A 22,404-nucleotide genomic window follows, 5' to 3' on the forward strand; every position below is an offset into this window, starting at 1 on the left:
GCCCCAGCATATTTGGAAAGGTTTTCCCTTTCCCTACTCTTGTAAAGCATACTGTAAAAAGGTGAAATGGCTGAGCTCCTGATGGCTCCTTCCACTCCAGGGGTGACTGAATTTCAGCAGAGTACGTATTTAGTTTGTGATGAGCTGAGGGAGTTTCAGGGATGAAAAAGTGCTATGCAGATGTCAGTTATTGGTGTGATGGAACAGTGGACGAAAGGAGACTATCCTAGGACTGCACAGAGACAACAGCTGATGGTTTGCACCTTGTAAATCCGGACATACTCTTCAATACTGAAGTCTCTAAAATGTTGCCACATTGACAGTATTTGCTCATCACGTGCCTCCAGTTTTCTAAAGAAATCCTGTGCCAGCTTCTTTATGTTTTCATCTTCTGCTGCTGCTTTGTTAACTTGTACGTATACCTAAAATACAATGGCATAGAAAATGTACAATAAATACAATCTTCCCCTCAAAGGAAAATAAAAGTCAAAAACACAGGAAGGTCTACAAGAACGGCACAGGAGAGTGAGATTAGGAACACACAGCTTATTTTTAATAGTTAGAATATTGGCCAGACTGCACAGTTTAGACCAGCTGTGGGAACTATTAGTTTTTCCCAAAATCCAGATTGTAATCCCACAACTGCTACTTCTGTTGCTCTATCTTCTGATACTGCTTCTCATACTATCCCAATCTTGAAGCACCCAAAGCAACAGAATATGGAAGAATTCATTTGTATGTAAAGGAATCAATGATAGAGTCTTAAACCAGGATGCATTTCATGTTGTAGATCACATCATTGGCACACGTCAATTAAACCCCAAAGGAAAAGCTTGGCATGCTGTTTGAGGGAGCCCATATGTTAATTTGCTAAAAGAGTTTGTTGCATTCAACATTGCTAGCGTATATAGACGTTGGCTCCTCTGGTTGGACACTGTATTCCTTTAGTTGTTAAAGGCCAGAAGTAGATTCAGTTCAGAGTGATTTTTTTTTTTTGCATTTAGCATTTAGAAAATGAGAGGCAAAGTTTTGAAAGCAAAATTATAAAAATGCCCTTTAAAAATAAATTTACCATGACCATTAATTTTATATTTTGACCCATACAGGTCAGCATTGATGGAATACTGTCCCACTTTGATAGGTTTTATAAATTAATCCTGCTAGGCCACTGAATTATTGCAACATTAGTGAGACACTAACTCTCCAATTTATGAGAGTCCTGTTTGACTAATTCCATGAGTTTAGCCAAAATATCTTGCTGTAGTGGTCTCAGCCTGTAAAACGTGCTCTCATCAACTAAACATTCTTGAACTTTTCCCCTTCCCTTTATGGGTTTTGAATTTCAGAGATACTGAATTAACCAGACAGTATTACCAACAAGCCTCAAATTTGAGAGCAGATTAAGGTTTCTACGACCTAGCCACAGACAATGGAATTTAAGCTCGGAGAAGATTTAACCCTTTCTATGAAAAGACAGTAACTGAACACATTCAGTTTTTCCCTCCTTGCAGATGATTTTATAAAGCAAACAATAACTGCAGCTATGAATGGCTACCCACATCTGATGCCCAACCATAATTTAAGGTACAACTATGACTAGAGGGGATTCTCACTTAGACGCTTAATTACAAAAAATCTTCCCAATGTGTTTTTCCTTTTAAATAACAGCAGGGAAAACCAATCCAATGTATCATATATAGCATTTCTATACATATCAGAAAGGCAACACAGTACAATATAATACAAACTTGCATCAATAGCAGATATAAATCAGAGGCATACTTAAACAGTTACAGCAGTCAAAGATTGTGGGTATTTGTGAAATTGTGTTTTGGTTTAATAAAAAACCTACTTCATTAGAAATCACCACACCTGCACTGAATGTTTCTCTCTGTGAATGCTGAAGGTGATTTGGGGCCATCTCACCATAAACCTAAATATTTAATTCATTAATCAAATCAAGGAAAAGAAGGAGCAAGCAAAGATATCTTAACGTTACAATGCCTATCTTGTGCCAGATTCAAATAGCTTAATTTTGAATAATAAAACTCAATTGTATATAAGAAACCTCATTGCCTAGTGTGTAAATCCTACAGGGTATCAGTACAAACCACATACCAAATTATTTGGAAACTTGCAAAGAAAGAAAAAGTGCAACCATTTCTGTTGATTGAGAGAAATTCAAACTAAATAGTAAAGATCATGGAAGCATTATGTTCTAGACTAGGTTGTCTCCTAATGGCTGGACCTTGAAGTTAATCCTTCAACTCCTATATCATGTACTTAGAGCTATTTATCAATTGTACTGAGGGAGCCCAAGGGGAAAGAGAAAATATATGCAGATTGTTAAAAGTCAAAGGAGGTGAATGGCTTGGAAGCCAGAACCATTACTCTATTGTATAAACGGTACATATTTCTGTGCACATAATACACAGCTGGGTTGAATGCACTGAAATACTCAAACACACCTTATGTCTGAGCCAGTAACTAGATTTACTTGAAACCATCATTCCATGACATAATGTCTGGTTAGTGTACCAGAATGTCAGCTTTAGCAGCAGCTGCCATCTTCAGCCCAATACAGATGGAAGTGTAGTTTAGCTTTTTATTAGATCACTGATTCTCTGTGATACACAAAACTCCATATCAGAATGTATGAATCGTTGTTGAATAGCAGTATAGATCTGGTACATTTACCGTTAAAGAGTGGGGCACAGAACTTTTTACAATTCAAAATTTGTGCCTGGCCATCTCCAGAATGATTGGAATTGTTCTGCTAAGTGCCTTAAATCTATACTTGGCCATTTCTGATAGCTGATGCGTGCAATCAGCCAGCAGACTATTTATTCATATTACAAAGGCTCAGTGAGGCTCTCTGCTCATAGCATGCAATGCAATCAATAGTAATGTTCTCTATATAAACTGGTGGAGAGAAGGATCAAATGAATTACTAGTTTGCATGTGGAACACGTTTGGATGGACTGACTCAGAATCCTAAAACACAATCTGCTCTGAACCAGCAAGGAGATTTGTTTGATCCAAATAATCTGTCCTTATGTGTCTGAAGAGCCCATTGTGCAGTCAGTGGGTCAGACTCTGTCTTCTGGTGCAGGGAGATGCAAACTGCTGTACCAGCTTGCCCCCTGTGTCCCAGGAAGGCCATTCGCCTAGGAGAGGACAGCTTTAACCCTCACCAACAAGGGCACAATAGAATCCCTGCTGATGGAAGCTGCCTAGAAGCTGTTCTAAATCCAGTTCACTTTTACAATCATAAAGAAAGATAAGCCCATTTTGCACAGTCAGGAGAGAATTCTGAAATTGCGCATGGTGACAATCACTTCTCACCACACATCCATGGTAGACTGCATTCAGATTAAAGATCTTGTTTAAGATCCTCTTCCCAAAATTGCTGTTGAAGGTGTAATTAAAACAAACATTGTAACCTTTACATGTTTTCTAGTGTGAATTAAACAATAAAAAGAATATTTAGAAGTTTAAAGCAGTTTAAGATGGATGAAGTAGCGTGCCTGTCATTAAATGAGGATATTGATATAACAGGCATCAGGGAAACTTGGTGGAATGAAGATACTCAAAAAGAAAAGGAGTACTTGTGGCACCTTAGAGACTAACCAATTTATTTGCGCATAAGCTTTCGTGAGCTCATTTCTGAGCTGTAGCTCACGAAAGCTTATGCTCAAATAAATTGGTTAGTCTCTAAGGTGCCACAAGTACTCCTTTTCTTTTTGCGAATACAGACTAATACGGCTGCTACCCTGAAACCTGAAGATACTCAGTGGGCCATGGGAATAGCAGGGTACAAGATATATAAGAATGACAGAGTAGGCCATGCTAGTGGGTGGGCGGCATGTTACAAGAAAGCATGGAGCCAAATAAGGTAAAAATCTTACTTGAAACAAACTGTACCATAGAAGCTCTATGCATAGAAATTTCATGCTTGAAAAATAAGAGTACAGTAGTAGGAAAATACTAACCAACCACCTGACCAGGAGAATGACTGTGACTGAAATGCTAGGGGAGTTTAGAGAGACCACAAAAGCAGAAAGTGCAATAATAATGGGTGATTTCAACTATCCTCAAATTGACTGGGTAATTGTCACCTCAGGGCGTGATGCAGAGATAAAATTTCTAGACACCATAAATAACTGCTTCTTGGAACAGCTGGTCCTGAAATTTGCAAGGGGAGAGGCAATTCCCGACTTAGTCCTAAGAGGAGCACAGGATCTGGTTTGAGAGGTAACTATAATTAAATCACTCAGTAATAGCGACCATATTGTAATGAAATGTAACATCCTTGTATGGGGGATAATACCAAAACACCCCACCACTGTAACATTTAACTTTAAAAAGGGGAAGTACACAAAAATGAGGACACTTGTTAGATGGAAATTTAAAGGCACTGTCACAATGGTTAAATGCCTGCAAGCAGCATGGGGACTACTTAAAAACTCCATAATAGAGGCTTAGGCTAAATGTATACCTCAAATCAGAAAAGACAATTAATCAGAGGGAAAAAAAAAAAAAGAAAAAAAAAAAGCCACCACAGCTAAATAGCAGAGTAATGGAAGCTGTCAGAGCCAAAAAGGCATCCTTTAAATTTTGGAAGTCAAATCCTCGTGAGGATAATAGGAAGGTGCACAAACTCTGGTAAGTTAAGTGTAAAAGTATAATAAGGCAGGCCAATAAAGAATTTGAGAAGTGTGATGAGGTGTATCAACCCCACACTACTGAGGTGAGGGTTAAGGAGCTGGTCTGGAAGCAGGAAGCCACACCCCTCGCCTTTGCCAGGCATGCTCCCAGTGTAGGGAGCACTCAAAAGGGAGCAGCTCAGCTCAGTCTGGGCTGACTGAGGAGGAAAGCAGTTGGGTGCAGCAGCCTCCTGCTGAGAAGCTGCTGGGACTAAGCCTAGCCAAGCTGATGGAAGACCGTTGACTGTGGGAGCAGAGAGTGACAACTCACTGTCACCAGGGGCTCCGGAGACGATCCTGGGATGAAGCCAGGAGGGATCCCAAGACAGAGCCGTGGCACTGCTGGAGGTACAGGGATAGGAAGCGACCCAGGGAGTACAAGTAAGGTACCAGACCCTAGGCCACATATACGACCTACTGCTCTGACGGGCCCTGGGTCAGAACCTGGTATTGGGTGGGCCCAAGTTATCCTACCTCCTTGTTGGGACTATAGCTGGTAGGCAGAGCGGCTCTTAACTCTCGCCACGGGGCAACGCTACTGTGGAATACAGCCGCTAGGCACAGCGGCCCTTGACTCTCCACATTGGGAGACACGGCCGTGAACTGTAGCCACTAGGCAAAGTGGTCCTGAACAATCGCTACTAGGCAATAATGCTGGCCTGGGGCACACAGGCATTTCCTGACAAGAAGCAACTTGCTAGAGTTCTAACAGTAAGTATCTTTTTAAGTACATCGGAAGCAGGAAGCCTGCCAAACAGGCAGTGTCGCCACTAGACAACCAAGGTACTAAAGGAGCACTCAGGGAAGACAAGGCCATTGCAGAGAAGCAAAATGCATTGATCTTCACTGCAGAGGATGTGGGGGAGATACCCACATCAGAGCTATCTTTTTTGAGTGACAAATCTGAAGTACTGTCCCAAATTGATTGATCAGTAGATGAGATGTTAGAAAAACCGATGAATGAAACAGTAATAAGTCACCAGGAGCAGATGGTATTCACACAAGAGTTCTGAAGGAACTCAAATATGAAATTGCAGAGCTACTAACTGTAGTATGTAACCTATTGCTAAAACAAGCTGCTGTACCAGATGATTGTAAGGTAGCCAACATAACACTGATTTTTAGGAAGGGCTCCAGAGGCAATCCTGGCAATTACAGGACAATAAGCCTAACTTCAGTACTGGCAAAACTGATAGAAACTAGAGTAAAGAACAAAATGATCAGACACAGATAAAAAGGTCAATTTTCACAATGGAGAGAAGTAAACAGCAGGGACCTCCAAGGATCTGTACTGGGATCTGTGCTGTTCAACATATTCATTAATGATCTGGAAAAGGGAGTGAACAGTGAAGTGGCAAAGTTTGCAGATGTTAAACAATTATTTAAGATAGTTAAATCCAAAAGTGATTGTGAAGAGTCAGGGGGGATCTCACAAAACTGGGTGACTGGGCATCAAAATAGTAGATAAAACTCAACACTGATAAGTGCAAAGTAATGCACAGTGGAAACAATAATGCTAAACATACATATAGAATGATGGGTTATAAATTAGCTGTTACTACTCAGTTAAGAGATCTTGGAGTCACCCCGGATAGTTCTCTGAAAACTTCAGCTCAATGCACAGCAATGGTCAAAAAGACTAACAGACTGTTAGTTTCTATCCCTTTCCTAATAGTTCCTAAGATAGAAAATATCATAATGCCACTATAAATCCATGGTGCACCCACATTTTGAATATTGTGTCCAGTCCTGGTTGCCCCATCTCAAAAAGGACATAGTGGAACTGGAAAAGATTCAGTAAAAGGCAACAAAAATGATCAAAGGATTGGAAGGGCTTCCATACAAGGAGAGACTAAATAGATTAGGGCTGTTCAGTTTAGAAAAGAGGTGACTAAGGAGGATGTGACAGAGGTCTATAAAATCATAAACCATGTGGAAAAAGTGACTAAAGAAGTGTTAGTTGCCCTTTCCCGTAATACACAAACCCGGGGGCATCAAATGAAATTAATAAGCAGCAGGTGTTATACAAACAAGAGGAAGTACTTTTTTACACAACGCACAACTAACTTGTGGAACTCATTGCCAGGGAATGTTGTGATGGCCAGAAGTATAACTGGGTTCAAAAAAGAATTAGATAGGTTCATGGAGGATATATCCATCAATGGCAATTAGCCAAGACGGTCAGGGAATACAACCCCATGCTTGAGGTGATCCTAAGCCTCTGACTGCCAGAAGCCAAGAGGGGAAGACAGGGATAGATCACTCCAACTGTCCTCTGTGTACACTACCCTGAAACTCTGGTCCTGGCTGTCAGAGACAGGATACAGGGCTAGACAGACCATTGGTTTGACCCAGTATGCAGTTCTCATGTTCTTAAGAACAATAGAAGGTATTTTAGCACTATAAATGCTTAGTGGAGCATAATATAGCTTAAGCAACAAATGTTTTAAAGCTTTTTGTTTTAAAGACATATGCTTTCATACATCTAAGAGCTAATAACTATGTTGAAAGAATATTGCTAATATTATTTGATAACTTTTGAATCAACTTACCTCAAAGAGGTGTTCTAAAGGATTGGATTTTAGCTTGTCTTCATTGCCAAACTGTTGGAAACCAGCTCCCAGTAAACCTAGAATAAGTAATAATTATTAAAATGGGACATTAGAAAACAGATCAGTGTGTATTGTATCTCGATTAAAAGCTTCGTACAACCAAATCTGTATCTTAGCATTATAAGTAATGAAAGTAATACACGCCAAAATATTTTTAAAACATTATTGTGTCTGCTACAACAGACACAGAAAAGAAATGGATTATTCCAGTGCTTGAAAAACCATAATAGGCGAAGACTGGTATGAAAGACAGGGGTGATCCTTCTATTGAAAAGTCCCTTCCAACACCACAGCTGCTGGAATTCCTAACCCTGGAACCTGCTGCAGGGATCCATCTTTCACATCAGCATTTAGCTAGAAGCTGTCTGAAATCTGAAGCCCACACACCAATCCCCTATGTCTGCAGGAAACAAGGTGCTGCCCTATTCCTCACATCAAAGTCATCTGGCTGCCATGACTGCTCCTTCGCCAGTCTTTGGACCACTCCAAGCCCTGGTCTACACTGGGGGGAGGGGGGAAGGGGCAAATCGATCTAAGTTACGCAACTTCAGCTACGTGAATAACGTAGCTAAAGTATTTAGATTGACTTACTGTGGTGTCTTCACCGCGGTGAGTCAACCGCTGCTACTCCCCCATCAACTCCACTTGCGCCTCTCGCGGCGGAGTACAAGAGTCGACGGGAGAGCACTTGGGGGTCGATTTATCACATCTAGACTAGACGCGATAAATCGATCCCCACTGGATTGATTGCTGCCCGCCGATCCAGCGGGTAGTGTAGACATACCCCAAGAGTCTGATCTCCACTACTCTATTTACACTTTTGTTTTGGGTCTTCCTTCCCGGTGAATAGCTCCCATGCCCCACCTCTCCTGTTGCCAAGGGGCAGCGTAGAGAAATTGACGAGACTATCAGTTTCTTCAGCATTCCCAACAGTAACAGTGAAAGCCGATTAGACTCTGGTCAGCTTTCACTCTGCTGCAGCTTACGAAAAATATGAGCCGCAACACAAACATTGGGGCTTCCTGTCTACAGAATGAGGACAATGCTCACTTCTTGTTTGGAAAGCTTCCTCTGGAGCCGTAAGAGTAAAAATTTGGGCCAAGGGCAAGAGTCTGCTACAGCTGTTGTTCTAGTGACACAAAACTGCTGCAAACCCATCTGAATCAGGGAGTTCGGTCAGGGTTAGTGCTGCAGAGCAGTCATAGCATCAGTGAACCGTACCCTTCATTTTTTAAAAAAAATGCATTCTTCTATTCTGCAGAAGTTGATGGCATTTGTCCCCCCATTCTCCAGAGAAAGCTTCCTATTTTCCACAAGTGGTGAGAAAGAGAAGGGATTTTTCAAGCCCCAGTTGATTATAACCAACAGGCCTTACAATACTGCAAGGAACGTGAAGCAAAAAAAAGTAGGCTTATTTAACCCCCCCCACACAATAGCATTTAAATGTAACAATTTCTACCTCAGAACGACAGGAAGAGTCTGCCTGAACCCAATAAAAGCAAGGAACCTGAACTACTCAGCGTGTCCACACTCTGCAGCACATGTAGCTGGGGTGGCAGAACCCAAAAGGGCATTCACTCGAGGTGTTTTCTCTACCACCCCCCTGACAGTTCCACTGTAGAAAGACAGCTTTAAACTGCAGCCAGGGCTCCACAGGCTGCCTTGTGACAGCATATCCCCCAGGTCCCTGGTCATGCTCCCTCCCTCACCAGTACCCACCATTTTAGTAGCAGTCTTGAGAGACCAAGAGGCTACAGGCATGTTGCACTGCTGCAACCTCCTTCTATGAGCACATCCTGTTACCGAAGACTCTCAGCTAGTCTCTCTGTTGTGTGTAGTCGCCACAGACCCAAGAGTGAATCAAACCCATGAAATTGCATGACTTGATTATTTCTTTAAATGTATCTGGTTGGTTTTAGAATTTCCCAAACATTCATAGATTAGAAGGCTAGATAGAACGCTGTGATCATCTAGTCTGACCTCCTGTTTAAACACAGGCCATAGGACTTCCCTGAATTAATTCCTGTTTGAACTAGATCACCTGAGAGGCTTTAGAACTGCCCCAAGATTGCCTCAAAGGCTGAGAAACTGAAATCCTTTCCTCATCACTAAATTAAAAGAACTTGTCCAAGTGCCTCTGCAGCCATTCAGGAGAGTCGGAGTGGATTTTAAATCCATATTCCCTCTGAGCTGTCAAGGACTAGGACTGCTGGGGAGATGGTACACGTATCCCTGAAGAGGGAGGGTGTGTACCACTTTGGAATAACTTCTCCAGCTGATAAAGGAAGTACTTCAAGAGTCTTGTCCACTTCCTGTTGGAAGCACAGAGGAGGTCCTAGGAGGAGTTTAGTAAGGGAAGCAAGACAATATCCTGGAAAGAAAAATAAAAGAAGGGCTAATCCCATTTAAATTCAGGTCTATATTTTAAAAGTTGCCTCTTGGCTGGGAACTTGCCTGCCACGTTTCAGCTGGATACAGTTTAGAAGGCTAAGTTATAAACTTCTCGTAAATGGTGGCTATAATAGAAATGCTGACAGCTCATTAACTACAGTGGTGCTTCTGGGAAGTACCATTATAATAAAATTCCTAAGCTATAATTTTGTGAACCGTGGTCACATCCTTTATAAAAGCTGTTAAATATCGGAACTGAATATGCCAATATAAAAGAACATCTGTTTTAAGGGGGACAGTTAAAACTAGTAGCTCAAAAATATGACCTACCAGCTATGCTTTAGATGGAAAGCATATTGTGTACATGTGAACTTTCAAACTACCTTTCCTGACAGCAAGATGTATGTGGCAATATATAAAATCCCTGCTATTCAAAGTTCTTTGAAAGCACCATTCTGCAATCAAACTATTTACTTCAAGAAGTTATCTTGCTCTGGCTCTGTGGATATGGGGACAGCAGTGGATGTGATATATCTTGACTTTAGCAAAGCTTTTGATATGATCTCCCACAGTATTCTTGCCAGCAAGTTAAAGAAGTACGGATTGGATGAATGGACTATAAGGTGGATAGAAAGCTGGCTAGATTGTTGGGCTCAACAGCTAGTGATCAATGGCTCGATGTCTAGTCGGCAGCCGGTATCAAGCAGAGTGCCCCAGGGGTCGGTCCCGGGGCCAGTTTTGTTCAACATCTTTATTAATGATCTGGATGATGGGATGAATTGTACCCTCAGCAAGTTCGCAGATGACACTAAGCTGGGGGGAGAGGTAGATATGCTGGAGGGTAGGGATAGGGTCCAGAGAGACCTAGACAAATTAGAGGATTGGGCCAAAAGAAATCTGATGAGGTTCAGCAAGGACAAGTGCAGAGTCCTGCACTTAGGAAGGAAGAATCCCATGCACTGCTACAGGCTGGGAACCGACTGGCTAAGCAGCAGTTCTGCAGGAAAGGACCTGGAGATTACAGTGGATGAGAAGCTGGATGAGAGTCAGCAATGTGCCCTTGTTGCCAAGAAGGCCAACGGCATATTGGGCTGTATTAATAGGAGCATTGCCAACAGATCGAGAGAAGCGATTATTCCCCTCTATTTGGCATGGGTGAGGTCACACCTGGAGTACTGTTTCCAGCTTTGGTCCCCCCACAATACAGAAGGGATGTGGACAAATTGGAGATAGTCCAGCGGAGGGCAAAGAAAATGATTAGGGGGCTGGGGCACATGACTTATGAGGAGAGGCTGAGGGAACTGGGCTTGTTTAGTCTGCAGGAGAGAAGAGTGAGGGGGGATTTGATAGCAGCCTTCAACTACCCGAAGCAGGGCTCCAAAGAGGATGGAGCTCGGCTGTTCTTAATGGTGGCAGATCTCAGAACAAGAAGCAATGGTCTCAAGTTGCAGTGGGGGAGGTCTAGGTTGGATATTAGGAAACACTATTTTACTAGGAGGGTGGTGAAGTACTGGAATGAGTTACCTAGGAAGGTGGTGGAATCTCCATCCTTGGAGGTTTTTAAGGTCTGGCTTGACAAAGCCCTGGCTGGGATGATTTAGTTGGTGTTGGTCCTGCTTTGAGCAGGGGATTGGATTAGATCAGTGGTTCTCAAAGCCGGTCCGCCACTTGTTCAGGGAAAGCCCCTGGTGGGCCGGACCGGTTTGTTTACCTGCCGCGTCCGCAGGTTCGGCCGATCGCGGCTCCCACTGGCTGCGGTTCGCCGCTCCAGGCCAATGGGGGCTGTGGGAAGCGGCGCGGGCCAAGGGACATCCTGGCCACCCTTCCCGCAGCCCCCATTGGCCTGAAGCGGCGAACCGCGGCCAGTGGGAGCCGCGATCGGCCGAACCTGCGGACGCGGCAGGTAAACAAACCGGTCCGGCCCACCAGGGGCTTTCCCTGAACAAGCATAAGACCGGCTTTGCGAACCACTGGATTAGATGACCTCCTGAGGTCTCTAACAACGCTAATATTCTATTTTTCTAACAGAGCAGATAAGCACAGCAGGGAAAAGCAGCCTTAACCAGATTTTATTTTGCTATTTAAATATTGTTGCAGTATACACTTTAAGAAGAAGAAAAAAATGAAGTCATATCAAAGGGATAAAAATAAAATAAAACATGTAACTATGAAGTCAGTCTAATTTTAAGGCAACTCATCATACAAGTATCCCTCCTTATTAAATTCCACAGGGCTCAGTTTTGTGCCCACTGAAGTCCATAACAAAATTCCCTTTTGACTTCAGTGACACTGGTTCAGGACCTAGAGAGACTTGGTTGAAATAACATGACAAAAAGCAAAATATTTGTTACCTGCCTTTAAAGTGTCAGAAAAATGCAATTAAGTTGCCTTGCAAAACTGTCATGTGAAAACATCCACCCATCCACACGAGGATTATGAATACACTAACATTTTTCTCATCTGTCCAAAACAATTAATCAACCAAACTAAAAGATACTTGTCCCAAACAAGAGGGCAGGTAGAACTGTGCAGGGCTGGCATTTAATATATGTATCATCTACATAGAGGAGATTGAACACAATAATATGCAGGGGCATAGAAGTTTTATTGATATGATTTTGGGAGTTAAGAATCGCTCTAATCGAATGACATAAATGCACCACAATACACAACTATTTTATTTATGCCACACATTTTAGAAAAATTGTTGTGTCTGCTTTTTGTTTTTTAAACCAAAATTTTGTTGGCACTATTCTTTTTTTACCTATCTTCAAAGTCTGAATGTATTAGCTACCATGAATATACCCAGTCTCAGAGTAACAGAAAGTTAATACTAATACATTTTTAAAACCTCTAGAAAACTATCACAAATAGCTCTTTTGGAGGGCGTGGAAGTGGAGGGGCAAACGTACGGTGAAGTTAAGGTTTGATATCTTTCAGACTGACAGGGTTAAAAAATGATGAAGCTGGGAATGAATCTCGGTCTCCTATGATATAAAATAAATATTTACAGTCATGGTGGCTCATGTAATATGAGACATTAGGGCAGTCATTGGTGCAAGAATAAACATTTGCCCATCTTACACTCCAGAGCAGTATAATTTCCAGTCCTTGCTTCTACAATTGTGGGGGTAAAATTGATATTGATATTACCCTCTTCTTTCTTCAAGCACTTTTTAAATAGCAGCTATTTGAACATTTCTCAGATGTTTGATTTTAGTGCTGGCAAACAGGGACTTTTAATTATCATCAACCATGCACAGTTCTGTACATTAGTATGCATGGGCCTAAAGGGGTTTGATAAGCTAAAGGCACAAAACAGAATGCAAGACAGGAGAGCAACTGTGCAATACGAATTCAAATTGTTCTACTGTTTCACAAAATAAGAAATTTATTCTATGGTTATGTCTACAAGTGTTAGGTAAATAAACTGAGTACAGTGGGTTCAGACTCCTGTAGTTCCTATACAAGCAAAACTCCCAAAGACATGAAGGGTTTTGCATGACAAAAGAATTCAGTATTAGGATATATACAGCTCTAACCATTCACTTATTGTCTATAACTTGTTTTAGCAGCATGAGCCTGTCCAATTATTAATCTTTGCTATAGCCAAATCCAGTGAGGCAGCAAGAAATTGAGGTTGTAAGCCTAGATAATGTTATTTGTGAAAGAGAAAATAAACATACCAAATTGCATGCCCCAGTCTCCAAGGTAATTTATTCTTGTTACATGATGTCCAAGTGCTTCTTTGAGGTTTGCTACAAAATTCCCTGGTAATCAAAATTATTATTATTACTCAAAACAGTAAGTGTTCTCTCATTCTTAATAATAGTTTTGTTTTGATACACTCTGCATTACAAATCCAATAAAATGTACTGTTCTACCAAATTTCTTGCTGAAATGAATCAGTTAGACTGTTAATTCTTTCAGGTCTTGTGGGGGTTTTTGCGCACTGGAAGGCGCTGTATATTCTTTCATTGTTATACAGAAAACAATCATCATATTTTATGTTTATATGGTGCTCTTCAGCTGACCATCACAAATTGCTTTTCAAGCCTCAGTGCATCCTCACAACACTGCAGCAGAATGTATCAGTCCTCCACCCCATTTTTCAGATAGGCAAACAGACACAAAGAAGTTAAGTGATTGCCCAAGTTCACCTATCATGTTAGTGGCAAAGCTAGGAAAAGTACTGAAAACTCACGACTTCCAGTGCTGTGCTCGAACCATCACAGTATCTGTAAACAGGCTGCATTCCAACCCGGCTCCTAATACATTATACCCATGAAACAGGGACCAGTTTTTAACCCCTTCCTAAAGCTTGCTTTTAATATTACTGTAATTAAAATGCAAAAAATCCCTCAACCACATCTTTCTCCTGAGCTGGGCTGTTCTTAAGATTTTTCCTTGCTTAACTTCTGTGTCTCTGCCCCTGGTTTCCCCTGCTTTAAAGGGGCTTAAACCCTTTTAGCTCTGATGCAGGAGTATAAAAGGACCCATCTGGTCTGATATCAGAGTGACTCAGTTGCAGAGCTCTATCTCTTTCTCCTGGAACCTTTATCCTGACACCATGTTAGAGCATCCAACCATAATTTTCTATTAGATTCATTCATGCTATTCAGTTTATTTTGTCCCTTCCGTGTAGACAGTGATCTTTAGGGTTATTTTGGGGAATGCTCCTCCCCACAGGAGATGGTGTGAAAAGGATGAGCTACGACACCTTGTAGCACTTAGTTAACAATGACATTGTACAGAATGGTTGGACGCAGTATTAACTCAACAGATGATGCAGCATCTAGTTATCCTTGTCAGTAAAGTAGCACTTTATACACAGATATGGGGAAATACTGAAAGAGAAAAAACAGTGAAGCTAAAATTTCACTTAATAGCTTTTGTGCCACTGGAATGTTGAGTGGTAAACTAACGCACAACAATTCAGTTATGTACAGGAGTCAACGAGAGTTTTATCCCCTGTATTTGAGGTCAGAACTGGGCCGATAATCACCATGACAGCAATATTGACATATAGTAGTTAATGTATTATAAACAAACCTCATATCAGACAACCTCTAAGACAACCGGACAAACCAGAAATGAAAGTTAGTCTTAAAAGGACTTAAAATATACCAACAAAGGCTTCTAACAGTGTCTTTCTAGGATGCCATTTTAAGTCTCTAATTTGGGATTTCCTCATTTAATGCTCACTGTACTATAACTAAATAATGTGCTCATTAATAAATCTGTCCGTAACAGACTGAGTTTTTGTTGTTTACTCCCTTCCTTCACTGTTTAATCGGTAGCAGGTTCTTATTAAACATAAGGTTGGCCAGACATGGCCTCTCCACTATAGGAATGAAATTCAATAGGATTTTCTATTGAACTCCACAGAGGATACACAGAAGATTTTCTAGGCTGTAGTTAAATGTGTACTTACCTATTATCGTGGACCGCAAGTGTCCTACATGAAACTTTTTGGCAATATTGGGTGAGCTGCAATAAATACCCACAGTTAACGTTTGTTCACTGTACAAAACATAGAACTGCTCGATCATTGTCTCCCCTAACACACATCCAAACAGTTGCTACACTCTTTCCATGTCCTGAAAAGTGCTAAAGGAAAACACAGCTCCCACCCTTTCCAATAAAATTCCTAGGCTGATCTAATTATGAGCTGGGAGCCAGGTCCCAATTTTGCTCCAGAAGGCAAGGCATCAAAAAAAAAACATGTTGCCTTCCCAATTAGGATTGTATTTGAAAAGTTGTATACGAAATAGATAACAAAGTACTTGCACCAATCTCTGTCACTATATAAAAATTATGCAAGTAGGGATTTTTCACAACAGACCTTTACTTTTATATAATACCTCCCTTCCTAGGAGTAAATGTGACTCCATTGCAAGGCTTTCATACAAAGCTCTACACACTATGTATGCCCTTCAGGGCATACTCCCTTTCAAATACCAACCCCAAGTAACTGCAATCAAGTATTACTATTTGCAGGAATTAAATTCAGTCGAACCAAACAAGAGCAGAGCTCTGGTAAATATTTTCAAACCCACAGAACACCTCCTCCCTACTCCCTGCACCAGCTGAGAACAACCAAAGTGGTTTCATTTACTTCCTCAGTTGTAAGTCAGAATCATTTAGGTTAATTAACCTCAGGGCATTTAAAGTTTACTCCTCCTGGACACTTGTACAGTACTATCCTTGATTTACTACTTCTCTTGTGCTTCCTCTGCTGGCAGGTTGTCCATGTCGCAGCACAGCGAAGATAAGGCAAATAGGTCTTTTTATAATTTTGAGCCAGATTTTTAGAGATCAAGGTCCATTTTTTGTGGACACAAAATTGTGCTCACAATTATTTGTGCCTGAAAAAAATACTCAGGCCAGGGTCTGAACATCCAGCCCAAAATTTAAAAAAGCCAACTACTTATTTCTGACCTGACAATATCATTGTTGTTCAGTTGCCAAACTAACCAGATGGTGGAAGATGCACAAGTGAGCAAGCAAACCAGAGTACAGTGCAAATATCCTGAAATAAAGAGTCTTAACCAGGTACCTGTTTTTTCAGGAACAAATAACTGGAGACACAATTTTGCACCAGTAGTTTTGTGCCTGCAATTTAGGACATTTAGACATCCAAATGCTTGATTGCTCCTGAAAATCTTGGATGTAGGCATCAAAGTGATCTAAATTGCAGGTGCAAATAACTGTGGGTGCGGAACAGCACCCACAACAACTGAAGCTCAGTTAAAGCCTAAAAAATTGAGGCTAAAGGGTGAAAATTCAGCCTTAGTTTCTTCATAACAGAATTAATTAAAACGAAAAAGACCATCATCCTCCAAATCAGAACATTCTTAATGAGGCTTGAACTATCAACTAAATAGTGAAGATATCTTTAACAGTTCTAGGAGGAAAAAAGCCCCAAATATGATTTATGTTGTATTTGCAAATAAGCTACCCATGTACTAATGCAGCTGAATACCATACATGTAACAATGCAGCAGTATCACCTTTGTAATTAAAGAACATAAGGTATTTTATTGATTCTTCTAAAAGGACTTCACCCATGTACGCACCTAAACTCAATCACTATCTTTCCTCTGGGAAGCGTAGAGAAAAGTTCACTTTTTATTCCATATTCTGAGCCATCTTTAAATACCTGCTGCAACACAGTCTAAAAAGCAAGAAAAAAATGGTTTGGAAAAAGAGCAATCAACAAAGAATTTTTTTAATGTTTTACTAATTGCCTAAAAGCTTAATCCTGCAGTTTTTATGCATGTAAGCAATCTCTCTCAGGGTTATCTGTATAGTTGGCCAGACAAAGCAAGGCCCCACACTAAACCCCATGGCATTTTGATTTGTGTGTCTGTAACACAACAATTTTTGAAAACTGCATCCCATCAACTCCAAAATTTCAGGGAATTTTCTAGGCTGCACTGATTTTGGTGAAAAATCAGAAAAGCCTGATTTCCACTAATATCACCATTTGTCACTCAGGTTAGAGGGCAAAGGAAGAAACTGCAGAGGTAGGGTTAGGCTAGGATTAGTGGGCTCCTCACCCCACAACATTTTGCACCACCCTGCATTTTGCAACTTTGTCCCTTGAAATTGTGGAGGGCTGACTAAAATATATTGAAAAACATTAAAAATGGAAATTTTTATTTAATACAATATATAAAGAAGGATTGTATTAATTCAGTAAAAATATGTTTCTGTATGTACTTGTCTGTCACAGAAAGTTCAGTGTCCAAAAAATTTAGCATGTTGGGCTACAGATACTGGGGGGGCTTGCCGAAGGGTAGATGGTACCGTAACCATATGAAATGACATATCCACGAAGAGCAAAGATTTTCACAAAGAATATAAGGATTCCGGAGAACTCGTTAAAGGCCGCTCATGCAGAAACACAGAAACTGAACTGCTCTTCAACAGAAATATTTTACGCTCTTATAATGGCACTTACAGTATTACTATAGTATCAGGGCCCATCCCATTAGATAACCAAAATTACAATGGCCAGTGGTCTCATTTTCCTCTCCCCTACTTAAAGGGATTTGGGTCTATGTTTTTTTGCCCATTTCCTTCTCTGTCTCTTTACCACACTTCTCGTCTCTTCCTCATAACCTGAGTGGGGCATGATTATGTGCTAATTCTGCACTGAGTCTGGCAAAACTCACACTGAAGTCAGGCAGTCAGTGGGCGTTGTGCTTGAATAAGGAGCGCTGAACAGGGCCCTAAGAGAGGAAACTTTTGATTTAACTGACAATCTGACCAAATCTTGCCCATTAATCAGCTCTGAAACAAGAGCCAGTAAAAATCTGATTGAACAGTTACACTAAATTCACATATTGTTAAAGTGGATTATATGTGACCAGTTTAAAATTAAATGATAATTTTATGGCATTTGTAACTATGTTAATGTTTTTCGTAGGATAAGGTAAAAAAATAAAAAAGAATCTAATCAATAGAAGTGCACATAGCACTAATAACTAAGAAGCAGACTGAAAGAGAGTATTCTTAATTTCTATTACATACAAATTGATGACTGTAGGGAGCCAGGGTGGCTTCCCTCTGAACCAGAGGGTAAAGAGCCACCCTCTCAGCCTGAGTGGGTGGGACCAGACCAAGCTTACGCCAATCCCCGGAAGGGGAGGGGTGGGACAGGAAGTACAAAGGGTGGGGCCCTTTGCCCAGAGAGAGGAGTACCAGGGAGGGAGACAGACACAGGCTGCTCCCTACAGACCCTGCTGCCGACCCAGGAGGAACCTGACCGGGAGGAAGGCCTGTGGCGACCCGGACTGCCAGCCGCTGAGGACCTGGAGGGGCCCGGCTGTAGCCCGGGCCAGCGTGAGCCCAACACAGCGGGGGAGCTGGAGCTGCCAGCAGCGGAATACCCGGATGAGCTGGAGGGACCAGAGAGACCCGCTTGAGAGACCGGGTAGGAAGTAGCCCAGGGGCAGAACTGAACCGTGGAGTTGGGTGGGCCTGCGTTCCCCTACCCCGGCCAGCCTGCCTTAGGTAGCAGAATTGTGCGCTACAAACCCATACCAGTGCGCCCCTGCCTGAGGGGCGCGCTGCAGACTCTGGCCAGCACACCTTTCCCGCTAATTCCCCAGCGCCCGAAAGGTGTGATTAAGGCCTGCCAGTGGGACCTAGCTCTCCATCGCCCCTAGAGGCTTGGAGGACCGATTGAAACGTGTCACAATGACCACAACGTAAAAGTATTCAGCAAAAGTCTTTATAGGAGAAGGCAACTTCTTGGGCTTCACCAATATAGATGAGAATTTTCACTTCCCCAGAAACAGGCAATCAGTTTTCCAAGACGACAGTCTGTCAAATCCGAGCTGTAGCTCATGAAAGCTTATGCTCAAATAAATTTGTTAGTCTCTACCACAAGTACTCCTTTTCTTTTTGCGAATACAGACTAACACGGCTGCTACTCTAAAAACTGCTCAGTCTCTGGTTTAGATTTTCATAACATGCTTCTAGCTCAGTGAACTAGTTGAGCAACCAACCTACAAAAGGACTTTTGAGTCTAGCTGTACCACCCATCCACCTGTCTCCCTAAGGATCTTGAAACAAGGACCCAGAAATCAGAGTCTACTTTGGGATAATACCACCAGTGACAAAGGTGAGTGGCCCACTTCCCTCCAGCAAGTTATTGATTTAACATTTAAGCTATCTTTTCCAATTAGCCAACAGTCTTTGAAGTTTTGAACAAACCATAATATGGTAAAATCTGAAGAGCAAAAATTACAATTCTAGATGTCTTTATAAAATAGTATTTTCCACCTCTAGCAAAGGCCTTGGAGCACAAGAACCAAGATTAAATTTTTGACTTGCACAATTTAGGACCTGACCCTAAATTGTAGACCAAATTTATACTTTGAAGGGAAAAGGGGAAGAAGAAAAGTCAGAATTATTAAACTGTGTCAGAGAAACTACTTCCTTATATTTTTAAGAAGAGATCTTTGTGAACCTGATTCCAAATTCTCAGCATGCATAATAAGACAGCTGTTTAGTCAATCCTTAGAGAGGGAATATATGGTTTTTAAACTGAAACAATGATTGTTTGAATGTAAAGTTCTACACTAAGACTACAGTAGATGTTTTTCATTTCATTTCTATGAAGAGGGGCTAATTTTGTCATTATTGTTAATATTTCATGTGTGTTAAAATACTTACCTTTGCTAATAATTCCCTATTTATTGTGAAGTTCACTGTTCCTGGACCAGTGCTGATTTCTCTCACTACCGTATCACATTTTAGCTAAAAAACACATAAAAACAGGTGAATAAATCATTTGCTTCATTAGACATGCAATATTATATTGGCTAGAATTCCTTAGGATGGAAAGGACGTACAGTGGGTCATCTAATAAATTCATCTCCTCATAGAAAGGTAGACTTGCGTTCATTATTTCCAAACCATCTCCAACACATGAATATCTAGTTGACCCTCAGATATTGTTCTCTCTTCTTTTGATCTAGTACATTTTTATCATTTTAATGGAATGAAAGAGTTGATTTTTATATCAATATAGATAGATACTGAGATGCATGTGACAGCTTGCATGACACATGTTAGTGTTTATAATGCCAGTCACTAATACCTTAAAACATAGGAGCCCGAAGTTAGGCTCCAAAATCCTTATAGAGGTTCCTAAATAAGAGACCTGACTTTCACAAATCCTCAGCACCCAGCAGTATCAACTGAAGCTGATGAGTGCTGCTGGGTGCTCAACACTTTTCAAAATTAGGTTTAAAATTTATATGACTTTTTTTTTTTTTTTTTTTTTTTGAAAATTGGCCCCCAAAAGTATATTTGAACTCCACATCTAACTTTGAATGGCAATCAGAGTTAACGTAGCTTTTTCTTGGCTACTTTGTCTTCTCTTTAATTGAGAGTTTTGGCCTCTTCCTTATTAAATGGGCAGACTTCTATGGCCAATAAAACCTGCCTAGAGAAATGAAAATAAGGAGTTGCATAACTTCTAATATAAATTATTTGGTTACTGATCTTTGTTTCAAATTAACTAGTGATGGAATTAAGCAGAAACATTTCATCTCCACTGAAGAAGATTCCTCAGTCTGCTTAAGGAACATAGGAATTGCCATGATGCATCTAGTCCAGTATCCCACCAACCTTTTGTTGGCCACTAGTGTAGGGGATTGGGTGGGCTCCTTTACTCTCTGCTGATCCCAGCTTCCAGAATACTCCCCTGTGGCTACGGGCAACCAGTGTAAATCAGATCAGGTTTTAGGCCTTTGTCTCTTCATCTTTGAGCTACACAAAGCACTCCTTGGCCAAAGTACCCGTTACATCTTCCCTCAATCGTCCCATCTCTTGCCCAGATCTTGTCACTTTCCCTCAGTCTCACTTGCCAAACCTCTTGTTTTTGCTGCTTTTCTCTGAACTCCCTCCAGTCTGTTTGAAGTGTAGTGTCAAAACTGAACACAGTATCCCAATAAGGCCTAGCCAGCACTCAATCGTTACTTCAGTTGTTTTTACATGTGACACTCCTCTATCCGTATAACTCATTCTTAGTATTTACTCGTTTTTGTGACAAAACTGCCCAGGCAATACATTCAATCTTGCACAACATCCTTTTGTAGTATTTACACACAGCTTTCTATGTGTGTATTAGGCATATTAGTTTACATTCACCTTTAGTGAATCTCATTTTTTTTATGGTAATCCATTTTTCCAGTATATTAACATCATATCCTATTATAATCCTATTTGCCAAAGTATTTGTGATACTTATCAGCTTTGTATCATCTACAGATTTAACAGTCTCTAAACCATTAAGGGGAATACTGAATAGCGTGGACTCAGAATGAACTCTGTATACACTTTAGACATCACCTCTCAATGTCACACTGAACAATTAATTACTCCCAGGTTATTTTTGTTTTAAATCAAATTGTGACATCATTTTATAGTACTCTTATCTAACCCTGTTTCTCTAATTTCCCATGAAGTTGTCCTGTGCAATTAGGTCAAATGGCTGCTGTTATGTTACACTCACTCAAATGGGTGCAGCTGTCATTGGAATCAGTAGGAGCTGTCTATGTGTGAGTACCATTTTCTCTAAGGAATTTGCTACATTTTCTTTATCTAATAAGCTTTTTATCGTATCAAATAAAGAAGCTTATTGTGCCAGAGTACCTTCTCTGCTAGCCTCTGAGTTTGAAGCTGAAGATCTGGCTTTGAACGATCACTAGACTTGTTCTCTATCACAGAGCCCACAAAGAGCTGGAAATCAGCAACTGGCCTAGAGAAAGACATAAAAAAACAGAGCTTGCTGTTACTAAAATCTATTGAAATGCTGGGGAAATTTACTAAATGTTAATATCCCATTTTTGTAGGGAATAATTCCATTTAGGCATTCACTCAAAGCCTTCATGTCAAAAAACAAAAGAGCATCAAACATGTTTTGCCTGTTCCCAATATCCTCTGAGAAGAACCACAAGAGCACATCACAATTTCATCTGAGTAATAATGGAACTTTTAACAGATTTTTTCCAATAACCACTTGTAAATTTCAGTATCTGCTAAAAAGGAATATCAATATTGATTAGGCAGACCAGTGAAAAGGTAAATGATACTGGAGACAATTGTTGACGACTGTGCGTAACCTACACAAGCATAAAGTGTATGAGGCTTCTCCTGTTCAATTTAAAGGAGAA

At 40.8% G+C, this 22,404-nt stretch overlaps 1 protein-coding gene across 2 annotated transcripts in view; it reads right to left on the reverse strand.

Moving 5' to 3' along the window:
* RARS2 (arginyl-tRNA synthetase 2, mitochondrial) overlaps nt 1-22,404 on the reverse strand; it is a 56,491-nt gene that overhangs the window by 25,834 nt on the left and 8,253 nt on the right. For both annotated transcript variants that reach the window (XM_084622783.1, XM_084622784.1), the window contains 7 exons: nt 21,884-21,989; nt 19,898-19,981; nt 16,789-16,886; nt 15,144-15,199; nt 13,396-13,479; nt 7,259-7,335; nt 264-422 (listed from right to left, as the gene is read on the reverse strand). In XM_084622783.1, the coding sequence (XP_084478909.1) occupies nt 264-422; nt 7,259-7,335; nt 13,396-13,479; nt 15,144-15,199; nt 16,789-16,886; nt 19,898-19,981; nt 21,884-21,989 (664 nt within the window). The remainder of the gene's footprint in view (nt 1-263; nt 423-7,258; nt 7,336-13,395; nt 13,480-15,143; nt 15,200-16,788; nt 16,887-19,897; nt 19,982-21,883; nt 21,990-22,404) is intronic.

The sequence above is a fragment of the Lepidochelys olivacea genome, assembly GCF_965140295.1.
Source record: "Lepidochelys olivacea isolate rLepOli2 genome assembly, chromosome: 3".
In the NCBI taxonomy this organism is placed as follows: Eukaryota; Metazoa; Chordata; order Testudines; family Cheloniidae; genus Lepidochelys; species Lepidochelys olivacea.